The 12,487-nt window shown below is 37.4% G+C and overlaps 1 protein-coding gene across 5 annotated transcripts in view; it reads right to left on the bottom strand.

Annotated features, from left to right (window-relative positions):
* Gria3 (glutamate ionotropic receptor AMPA type subunit 3) overlaps positions 1 to 12,487 on the bottom strand; it is a 277,058-nt gene that overhangs the window by 50,380 nt on the left and 214,191 nt on the right. For all 5 annotated transcript variants that reach the window (XR_004943712.1, XM_036175082.1, XM_036175083.1 and 2 more), the window contains one exon: positions 6,210 to 6,408. Coding sequence is in view for 4 of the 5 variants with exons in the window: in XM_036175082.1 (XP_036030975.1) it covers positions 6,210 to 6,408 (199 nt within the window). In the remaining variant the exon portion in view is untranslated. The remainder of the gene's footprint in view (positions 1 to 6,209; positions 6,409 to 12,487) is intronic.

The following is a 12,487-nucleotide window of genomic DNA, read 5'->3' as shown; positions in this document are numbered from 1 at the left end:
TGAACAGATGGGTCCTCTTTCCCTTAACTGGAAGGCTATCAGATGATTTGACTTTGTCAGAGGGAAAACAGAAAGTGAGCTCCTGAGATGAATTCTAGGGAAGAGACTTTCAGAGTTCTTATAAAGATCTGGGAGTCCTGTGTGATGTTAATTACCCTGATGTTGTCAGAGAGAGTTGGCAGCTTCAAGGAGAACTGAGATCTAACCCCCTTAGGCTTTCTGGGCTGTGAAATGCTCTCATAAGCAAGTAGGTTACCTGGGAGGATGAACAGAGATAGGCTAATAACATCCATATGGTTGGGTACTTTGGGCAGATGGCCTGCATGCCACCTTGAAAGCACCTGAAGTTTCTAGGTGGTCTTCAAGGGCAGCTCTAAATCACGCATGTTGAAGTTGTTGAATATGTGGGCCACAAAGGAATGGCTAATGGTGGACTGCCTAGTAGATGAATTCAGTATTAATTTGTAATTAGAAGTAGGCTTGTGAGTAGTCCAACCTCATAAGACAAGTAAGTAAAAACATCTCTTCCACTGAGAAAGTAGCAGAAAATTTCTTATTTTATTTTTTTCAAAAAGACACTTCAGATCTGTTCAGAGTCTTTTCTGGAATGACTTTATTTTAATTGCTCTATTTCTGGGGACTTCTCTTAATATGTCCTGGAATTTATAAAACGCTTCATAGTTTTAAAGTGTGTTTGGTGATATTACTCTTTCACCTACCCCATGAAGAAAGTAGAGCAGAGTCTAGTAACACTAAGAAATTTGAAAGTTGAGGAGCAATAGAACAATATCCTCCTTTCAAGGAAAAATAGGAAAGTCATTGGTGGGTATAGAACTAAGAACTATTCCATTCTGTTCTTCCTTTCTGTTTTATTCACCATAAATATATTATAATAATATATTAGCATGTCAGAAAGTATAAAAAATCATGTAATGGTAGGAATTTATTGTGCTTACAACATTCCTTTGAGTTTTATAAATGTCTTCCCTTCCTTTGCCTGCTTATTTGGATCAGTTTGAAGTTGTCAGAAGATGGAAAAACAATCTTCATTAAGTATAGGTTTTCTTTTTTCACTTTTAGTTTTGACACACGGTCTTATATATAAAGACCTCAAATTTGTGGCTTCTCTACACAAGCCTCCCAAGTGCTGGTATTGTAGGTATGTACTACTACAGCAGGCTAAGATTCCTCTACTAAAGGCAGTGAAAACAAAGATCAACCAGGAGATGATACAGATGCGTGGGCAAGTGCTCAATAAAGGCTGATTCATGAAAATACATCAGAATATAATGAGGACTCAGAATACTAGGGTTAGAGTTCCAGCTGATGTTCATTAGCTGAGTGTCATTCAACAAGTCACAACACCATCATGCCTCAGCTGTCTCCTGTTCTGATTACATTGTAGGACTGCTGTGTGGACAGAACATGGTAACATACCACTGTGTTTTGGAAGTTGATAGATAGATTGTAAGTTCCTGGAGGATGAAGGCTTTTTATTCTAGTTACCATAGAGCATATGAGTAGGTTACCTTGTGCTGGGGAGCTGGAAAAATAAATAGCAATCAGCTTCACTGGAGGAATAATCATCTACTCAGAAAATTAGCTCAGATATCTATATGTAAGGCAGTCCATCCTCCAAATAACCTTCAGTGATGATGGAGAAGGCTATCTGTATATTTTCAGGTAATATGACAAAAAGATGGATTTTAATTTTTGTCTACATAAATGTACAGACACTTGGTGTGTGGCATGGAGCTTGTGTCAATAAACATTTCAAAAGGTGAATTACTGAAAGAATGATGAATAAATAATGCAATCTATATTATTATTATTAGCTTGTCTTCTATGACTCATTTTCCCCTGTCTCTCTAAGATAGTTATAGATATGGTTTGAGTTGTATACTTAAGTTGTTAGGTCAGTCTCTGTTTCTTTGGAGGTTGATCTTTCTGCCCAGTCTGCTCCTTGCCTGCAAAGAAGCTTGCTAACTGAATATCTGGGTGCTAAGGGATGGGAAAAGCCTACAGCTATCTCAACATATTTATCTCATTTGTGAGGCCTCAGCATCCTCACCATGTGACTGTCACTCCATCTCCAGTCTTGACCTATAAGGTTGATTTATGGCCTTTGATATCTAATGTAGTATATGAAAGAAAAGTAAGAAATTTTATGGGTAAGACGTTAAAACATCAACATATAAATTGAAAGACTATTTTTTTTAAAACTACCACATAGTATGTATAGCTTATGTCTCCAACCTGCCATCATTTAGTGTCAACTTATCTCTTTCTGTTTTTGATATGAGTTTTCTTGTATCTGTCATGACTGTAATCTCAAACATTAGCCACATTAATTTTTTTGAGGCAACATCTTATCTCACTGTGTAGCCTAGGTTGACCTTTAGGTAGCTTTGTTTAGAATGCTTTTAAACCAGTAATCCTTTTGCCATGGCCTCTTGAATGCTGGGATGTCAGGTATATGCTACCAAGCCCAGCTTGTGTTTTCAAACTAATGACTTTTGGCTGAACCCACCCAGATATATTGTGTCACAACTTCAATTGCATCATAGTATTAAGTGAGAACAATTTTGACAAAAATATTTTTATAGTTTGATGTGCTATATAACATTAGGAAATGTAGAAGACATCAGGGAGATTAATAGGACATTTTCTTGATCATCTCAAAATGTCAACATACTTGGCAGAGGTGTACTTCTAGAAGGAATTTTCTCTTTTATTCATGCACTTGAAAAGTCACGTTGTAGATAACCAACAGATACTGAAGAAATAATGTGTGGTCCAAGTGAAAACGTGTTTGTGTATGTGTAGGCCAAAGGTTAATACTGAGTGTCTTCAAGTGCTCTCCACCTAACTTTTGGGAGACAGTCATTCATTGTACTCAAAGCTCAATGATTGTCTAGGCTGGCTGGATAGGGAGCTTCTACATCCATCTGTCTCTACCTCCACAGTGCTGGGATTACAGGTGTATACTACCACATCTGGCTGTTTATGTGGGTGCTGGAAAACAAACTCAGGTCCTCATGCTCACATAGCAAACACTTCACTGACTAAGCCATCTTATCAGTTCCTACATTGACTTTCTTAAACTTTTCACTTAATATCCTCCCTCTTAGCCCTGAATCTGTACTAATGGTAAAGTTGCCAAGCTTTTGAAAAGGGATTTTAAGGAGGTCTGAAGGCAGAAATGATTTTAGAGTTGCTTTTTCCTCACAGTACTACTTAATACATATTTGGATCAGGTTAAATTTCCAGAAACCAGTGGAGAATGATTGTTTTGGTGTAGCTTTCCAAACCATAGTGGCATTTCTCTGGCCTGTGACAATAAAAGCTGTCAGCTTGGTTTTTAGCATGTATGCCTCCACCTTTGCTGTCTAAGGAAATCAATTTTCAAGTCCAGAGGGCTGATGGTAATATTCCAGATGTCTCTTCCACCTGCGTGCATTTTGTTCAGTTCCTCCCTGCTTTTCCTGATGGGACAGGCCCCACTGTTTCAGTGACTTTATGTGCGTGTAAAATGACAGCTAGGGAAAGCTCAGAAAATGAAACAAAGAAAGGGATCACTTCAAACTGCCATCATTTTAATGACAGCCTTACCTAGGATGAGTAAAAAAGTGTCTACAGGGCAATTGGAAGAGAATTTTATTTTATTTCTTTCTTTCTCATACTAGAAGAGCTAAAGGGCTGGCCCTAGGCTGTTTTATGTTATTACTAGGTGGTCTCTGTGGTTTTAGTATGGTATAAAAGGGGAAAGAAATGAGCTCATGTTATGTTTGTTAATGCTTCATGTGGTCTTGTTTTATTGTCTAAAATCTAGAAGGCATGCTACAAGAGCTCTCCATTTTTTAAAAATGTTTGGGCTGTTCCTAAAATATCCTTGATACCATGAGATCACTAGGGGTGAAGGTGAAGGGATATGACTATGGCCATCAAGAGCTTATTTTTGCAGGTTGGCTCTTCTGCCCCATTGAGGCAGGTGGGATATTCTGCACTGAGGGGTGGTGTGGAGAACATAGTGAGAAAAAGTGGCTTGGAGATTAGTAGTCTGGGTTCATGTATTGTATGAATATCCAGTATTCCTTTTGTTAAATTCATAGAATGTTTTCAGTATAAGCAGCCTTAAAATGTCAACTTTTCTACACTGCTTGGTTTTACTCATAGATCACCAACTTTTATATGCTTTTCTGAACCACCTTACAGAGTCCTAATGCTGTCACTAGTGATCATTTGGAGGAAAAAGAAAAAGCGTCATTCAGAGGGATCGGAAATGATTTGCACTTTGTTACATCTGCCTGCTTCTAATCAGATTTTCAAAACAGCTCCATTTCCATGGGAATTATTCATTGGCTGCAAAGGTCACAGGGGTTTGTGAAATTAGAACCCACAAACCAATTAGAATGGGACAGTGACTTTGTTCAGAACTGAATGTTGATTCAGATTGTCTGCCATAGACGAACATCATCACATAATGATAATGAAACCATCATTACACGGATCAGTATATACAGGAAGTACATGGGGGATGAGGCCTGAGTACAGTGATTATATGGCCATATTTTCAAACTTGCCTGCTAACAAATCTCTTCAACAATGCTCCCTTTGCCTATAGTATGGATGGATGGATTTTGAAAGCTTAATTGGAATTGATGTCATTTATTGATTACCATTTAACACATATATCCCTAACCTTGTATCATTGTCAAGGAAAAATGCTTTCCTTGTAGAACAAATACCTTTTTATCAGAGGGTCCTAGTTTGTTTGTTTGTTTATTTTTGATATCTTAAGTGGTCAATTAATTCATATAGCAAGTAGATACCTATTGGGATCGTGAACATAAGCTCTGTTGAAGGTTGATACCAAACCAGATTTCCATGGAGCTGATTATGTGTTGAGTACCCAACAGATGGAAATCCCTGGCTTCCAGCCCTGACACATGTGACTAATTTCATGGGCTAAGGGACTGTTACTAAATAAGCTTCTGGGACTGCCATAGAAGGGAGATCCAAGGCCAGACAGATCAGTTTCAAAGGGTCTTAATGTCATTTTGATGCCACTACCTTGGTTGGGCATAATAGTCTACTCTATAAACAGATGGTCAAAGTGAGATATGGATATCCCAAGACACTGATAATTCTTATTAGGGTCCCAGAACTATCCTCCTCTCCTTCAGGGAGTGAAAACAGGTTTTTAGTTAATTGCTATGATGTTAAGAAACACACACCTCCTAGTTTTCCATGAAATCTCATGACAATGCACATAGAAATACATTGCTTACTGATTTATTAAAACAAGTCATCTTAGAGACATCTGTTTACTCTGGACCTGTGAGAAAAAGCCAGTAATTATACCTGCCATCCAGTAACTTGTTTATTGGTAGGAGAGAAAGTGACAGCAGTTTTCCTGTCTACACTAAAGTGGCATTTGGATTATTGCTACAACCACTTATAGTGGCTTTAGTAGAAAACAGTGGCAGTATTGACTCATTTTATAGTTTAAACTAGGCCCTTTTTTCTTGCTGGTGCAACCAAAAATTTGAGTTCTTAACAATGGTAGTGCAGTTTACATAGATTTACTAACTTTTGCTCATGAATAATTTGCTCTTTCCTCAATAAGAATTGGCCTTTAGAAATGAAAACAATTATAAAGTGCCTTGAAAACAGCATTATCAACATGTATGTACTTGAAACAATTATAATGCATTTCAACAGAGAACCAAGTCTAAAATAGAATATATAATTTCTCCTAGTCCATCACTTGTCAGAGTCTTACAGTTAATTATCTAACTTGTGTGAACCACTGAGACCAAAATAAAAAAAAAAATCTCTGCTTTTGTAAAAGCTAGAAGGAAGAGGTATTATTTCATTCAATACCCTAATTTCTTAAGTAAGAGGACAAAAGCCTATGGAAGTTAAGTGACTTGCCCAAGGACAAATACTCACTTCATAGCAGGATTGAGATTCAAACCTAAGAGTTCAAATTCAGTGCTCTCAACATGTCACCTGCTATGTCTCCCATGAGTCTTAGTTTTGACAGATAATGGATCTGGTTACAACTAAGCAGACCAGTATTTAAGACACTGTCCTTTGATAAAATTTCCATTTTTTTCTACAAGCCTCACTTAAAAGTACTGCAGAATAGTCTTTGTGAAACTAAAATGACAACCAGCAGACTGAATTAACGGCAAAGCACTTACTCTGAAAAATTCTTTTGTTGAACCAGAGTCCAGGGTCCCATATGCAATTTCAGTCTGCTTGGCTAAATCTTCAGCACTCTCAATGGGGGACACCATCCTCTCCACAGTCAGGAAAGCAGCAAGGTTTGCAGTGTAGGAAGAAATTATGATCAGGGTGAAGAACCACCAAACTCCTCCAACAATGCGCCCAGAAAGTGACCTAGAAAACAAAGCAGAAACAAGTCCAGATCCAGAGGGCCCAGATCTCAGTTTTAAAAAGTCATTGTTTTTATTTATAGAAAGAAGAGTGATTTGATTATAGGTAATAAAGGAGGGAAGTTGATGACACAATGGAATCAAAACATCAAACTCATGTGTTGACAACACCATGTCATGATGGCATATGATGATGACATGTGCAAGCACTCTTTGGGTCTCTTCAAGTTTTTTCTAGTTTGGATCTTGAATGTCTCCCCAAACAGTCATATGCTGAAAGTTTGGCTGCTAGTCTGTCTGTTGTGCTATTGGATCTTTTAAGAGGTGGAACTTGGCTGGAGAAAGTTAGGTCACAGGATATAATGCCCTTGAATGGAATGCTAGGACCTAGTCTCTCTCTTGATTCTTGGCCACCAGGAAGTGAACAGGTCTCACCAGCCACATGCTCCTGTCATAGCGTATTGCCTCACCAGATGCTCAAAGCAAAGGGGCCAAGTACTTATGTACTAAAAATTCTGAGATCATGAGCCAAAGTAGATGTTTCCTCCTTGCAGTTGGTACTTTGTCTCAGTGATTCAAAGCTAGCACAGATTTAAAATCTAACTTTTTAATCACATGAAGTACCTTTCCCTCACCACTTCTCATTTATAATTTCACATGTCATGCTTGCTTTCTATGACCTTTTCTGGGCACACATATAGAAGACTAAACACGGTGGTCTATCCAAGATCAATGAAATTAAAGCTTGGGTGGTGGTAACCTAGATATCTGCACTTCTAATATTGCATAAGTGACTATACTTGTAGACAATTTAGGGATAAGTGACATATAGTAATATCATTCAAGAGACAGGATCCCAAAATATTTTTGTATTGGAAGAGAAATGGGAAGATGGTGGCAAATGAGCACTATTAGCTTGAGTTCCACAAATTAATGTTGACACAGATGGTTGTAGAGTTCGTCACCCATGAGGCTTGGTACCAAATGCTACTGTTTCTTCTCATTTTCACATAAATGGTTCATGAGAATGAGGAGATCAAAATAGTTCCCCTTCACACATAGAATCTTAGCCACTGGAGACAGGCCTAAGTGTGGAAACTCCCTGAATGATATGGTTTGAGAGTTATTAAAGGGCTGCTTTCCTCTAATGAAATCCTAAGACAAAGAAACCCATCCCTCCGTCCTATCATACATTTCTTACTGTTGAAACTACCCTCTATGTCAGTGGTTCTCAACCTGAGGTTTACAAATCCCCTTGGGGGTGGAGCGACCCTTTTATAGGGGTCACGTATCAGATATTTACCTTACAATTCATAGCAGTAGCAAAATTACAGTTATAAAGTAGCAATGAAAATAGTATTATGGTTGGGGGTCACCACAACATGAGGAACTGTATTAAAAGGTTGCCGCAGCATTAGGAAGGTTGGGACCAATGCTCTATGTGGCCTTCAGTGCTCTAATGGTATTCAGTTAGTATTGAAGTGGTGGATAAGTTTTAATAGCATGAACTTTTTTCTTCAATGTTTTGATCTAATTATTAGAGAATGTAGCCAAATATGGATGAATTTTAAAAGGAAATTTTTGTTAACATTACTGTATGGGGAGGTTGCTAAAATGTAGATTCAGGATAGCTGCATACCCAAGAATATGTGATTCCTAGGTATCACTGGTGATTCTGTTACAAGTGATAACAGACCAAACTGAGAAATAAACAAGTGCTGCTCTTCACCAGTGATTCTCAACTTTGCCTGTGTGTTAACAGCATCTGCTTGAGTCAAAACAAAACAACCTAACAACAACAAAAGCTTGAGTCAAAACAAAACAACCTAACAACAACAAAACCAAACCCACCAAAGACATCAAAACAAAACAAAAATCTTGCCTAGAGTCTCCTCTAGACAAGTTAGATCAGAATTCTGGGTGTTGGACATATTTTATAAAAGTATAAGAGAATAATTAGAGTTGTAAGTTATGTCTCTCCACCGTAAGTGCTACTCATGGAGAGGGACTATGGGAAGTCAGAGGGCAACAGATGCTCAAAGATGGGTAATGGCTTGTGATTAGGAATCTTCACTTCCTTTGCAGTATTGCTGGAGGCTGATGTAGTATATAGAAATTAAAATTTGCTCAGTAGGTTTTATAAATATTGCCACATCATCCTTAGTATAGTCCTAGTGTGGAGCAATGCTCTATCCTGGATAGGCTATGTTCTTCCATGCCTAGGAAAGCTCACAGAAAGAGCTCCCACTCCGCTGGAAAGTAAAGAATAAGCGTAGGAGCCTGGCACTTCTCCAGGCTCTGTGGGAAGAGGGCAGTTCTAGGCTGAGAACTGACAAATCAAGTTGTCTGCATGTACTATGATTTTACCACTCTGAAGCAAATTCAAATTCCTGTGTCCCAAGATAACCCCTTGTTCTTAGCATGGAAAATTCAGCTGTTTATGGGAATACAATCCGATAATTCTGGCAAGTGTTTTGAAAAATAACAGTACTATTTACTGGTTAATTATAAAATATCTGTTTGATTATCTTCTAAGTCTGCAGTTTCTGTTGGTCTCTGAATGCCTAAAACACAGTCAAATATAATCACTTTAGCTTTAGATGTGAAAATCTGCTTTGCAACAGATTTTCTTTCTGGCTAATAGTTACATCTTTACAATTGCATCTGGAAACATTTCTCTTTTATTCAGAAGAGATAAACACATCCTCATGAGTCAGGAAAGAATGTGTCACCCTTCCCAGCACTAAAAGTATACAGAATACTTCAATTAGGAATTTAGACATTTCATAATTTTTCTTCATGCTTGACATGTTCAAATTTTTAAACATATAGACTTATCTGACTCTGAAAATTAGTTTACAATACAGAATATTAATACCTCAAAATGACATCCATAGCAGTGAAAACGATAAAATGGAAGTTGTCACTTATTGAACATGTTCTTTGTGACAGACTGTTCTAATTGCCCTATATGTACCAACTTTTTACATTGTCCATCTCTGTTGGCCAGGACTGTGTTACAGATAAGCAAGCTAAGGCATTTTATAGATAAAGAAACTGGTACAGAGAGGAAAAGCAGAAAATAAAATGTCTCTTCTTTCATACTAGGAGAGAGAGATTTCCTGGATTGATAATTTGGCTTCCATCCCTGGGACCCACATGGTAGAAGGATAGAATTGACTCCCACAAACACTCTGACCTCCACATACATACTATTGAACACACACACACACACACACACACACACACACACACACACTCCTACCACCCATAAAATTAAAAAAAAAAGAGATTTTTAAAAATCTTAAAAGAGAAATACCCAGATATTTTGTAGTATAAAATATCCAGGGTTTTGATAAGAAAATCCATAATGGTGTGAAAATTAGAGATTTTAAACCAGTCTCAAGAAATATAGTTGTAGTAAACCAAATATGTTTGTGTCTAGTTATTTGTTGTTTATTTGGACTGCACCTCTAAAAGTCATCCTGATGTGGAATGATGGGTTTTGCTGAGACTAGGGAGAAGCCTGAGTTTGGAATAATTCCAGACTTGTAGTTTGGTAAGGAAAGAGGTATATCATGCTGTGAATACTAATGGCAGTTTATGCTTTGCCTGCTTGAAATGTGGAGGAAAATACAGTAATTTATGGAAATTACATTGCGCCATTTTATTGAGGCTAATGGACTGTGGATATGTCTGTCTGATTTTAAATCAGGCCTGCACATCATAATCTGGTTATTTTGGCCACCTTAATACTGACTCAGATCATTGTGTGGTTGATCAGAATGACTCAGCTGAGATCGGTTGTTGACATGACTAAAAAATAAACCTAAGTGCAAAATGGCCATTTTTGTGCCTTCTTGTCTACTGGTTATTGACTTTGGCAATTATGTGGTTAATTTTATGGCATGGAGTCAGCTCTCTGCATCCTCCTGATCCACATCTACATATTCAACCTGCTGCAGACTGAAAATATTTGGGAGAAATGCTATCTTCATGAACTACAGACAGATATTTCTCCTTATCACTCCACAAATAGCCAAACAACTAATTTCTTAGCATGTACATTGTTTTAAGTGTTATGATCCATCTGGAAATGAATTAATTTATGTGAAAAGATGTACATATATTAAATGCAAAAATGTTGTGCCATTTGATGTAAGGGACTTGAGCATTTTCAGGGTTTGGTATCTGACAGGGGTACTGGAACTAATCCATCAAGTTGCAAGGAATGCTGGTATGGATGGGCATGGCAAATTTGAGAGAATATCCTTATAGAAATAATAAAATATCCTTACAAACCTACACAAATAGCTTCTGTGCAATTAGTATAGAATGCAAAGGATTGCATTTGATAATGTCTCCTCAAAACAATAATAGATTTGACAAAGGATGTGGTGAAATTCATATCACTCCCTTCCATTTTTTTGGCATGCAAGCTTAAATCTTTTTACAGAGGAAAAATGTAGTGGAACCCACAGGGAAGAAGCTCCACAAGCATTTTTGTATTTCCCTTTTTCTCATTAGTGAAACTATAGCCACTTAAACCCACATTTCACATGGATGATATATAAAAAGTGACGGATGGGTCAACCCCATCACATTTTATAAAGGATCTATTAAAATAAGACAAGACTTTATAGTTGAATTAGGAAGACCTATCATTTCCCAGTACCTTTCTTTCCATTAATGCAGCTGCAAATTGCTTAACATTCATTTCAAGTAGTTTTGTTGCACAAGACAGATTTCAAGGTTAGCATAATGAAATGGCTATAAAATGCTGCACACTTATGTTTTGAAAAACACAGAATAGTGCGTATGTCATACCTTTGACAAAAGGGTGAGAGGAGGTTTGAAGTTAATGAAAAGAAATAAGTAACAAAAGGAAAAACACATATAAAACATTGCCAAATACATATATCAAACAATAGACAATGTTCTGCTTAACTGTAATAATAAGAAACTGGAGTCCCTACACTAATAATAAAGTGTATTTTATGACATCTGAAATGACAATAAAAGTGAGCTATGGACAATAACCTTCATCCTGTAAGTAAATTTTGTAATCTTCACTATCCCAGCTTTATGAGATGATGAGAGGAAGCTAAAACCTTTGCCTTCATCTACATTCTTTATCATTCCTCTTCTGTTTCTAAAGTGTGCATTATTTCTATTCCCCATTCAATGCCAGGACTGTGATAGACTCTTTAAAAATATATGCAGAATCAACCTTTGTTTCTCACAGTCTTCTCTGATGGAAATAAGTAACCACATAACAAAGACTAAAAACTAAAGCTTTCAGCCAAAGTCATGAAATAGTTGTCATAAAATCCCTGCCTTTTCATTACTAATGTCTCACCACACCTCTCCTGCTGTGAAGTGAATTGGGGGTAGGATGAGGAGAACGGTGTACATCATGGAAGGAAAGGATATCACTTAAAATTCAGCTCAAACTCCTCAGACCTTTTGTTATTCTACACACCTTTTCTTTGAAAGGATCTATTTGTAGAGGACCCATGTCTAACAGTGACAGAGTTCCTGCCTACTTCTTCAGTGGACTTGCTATCTTGAAAACTTAATCAAAATACTTTTGGAGTAATCTGTACCCAGTAGTGAGGTCAAAGTTTGTCTATTCTTTGCCCTCCATTTTCCTTTTGGTAATATTCCTAACTCTCATGTCTTCCACTTGAGCAGCCCTCAGTTGTCCCTGCAGCTTCACAGAACGTCAGCAGGGGGAGCATTTGTCTGGACTTGGCCTCTAGATGGCACAAGTGGCTCTATCAAAGTTTCACAAAGGAAACAAATTTTAGATTTTAAAAAGGTTCAACCTCTTGTCAATGTGAGCAACACATTATGGAATGCTACACTCAAAACGCTTTCAAGAGATGTAATTCTTAAAAGCACTAGATGGATCAAAAAGGAATGTTACTGCTTATTTCTCAGGAAAGGCTTGCACTTTGCTATGAATCAGTACTTCAGCTGGATTCCTCAGTAGTTTTAGGAACTCTGACCAAATGCATTATTAACTGGTATATATGCTAAGCTAGGATGATTAGAAGAATCCAATTTCATAATAACAATCG

The sequence above is a fragment of the Onychomys torridus genome, chromosome X (genome assembly GCF_903995425.1).
Source record: "Onychomys torridus chromosome X, mOncTor1.1, whole genome shotgun sequence".
NCBI lineage: Eukaryota > Metazoa > Chordata > Mammalia > Rodentia > Cricetidae > Onychomys > Onychomys torridus.
The sequence above is the reverse complement of the archived record's forward strand: the minus strand, read 5'-3'. Positions and strand labels throughout refer to the sequence as shown.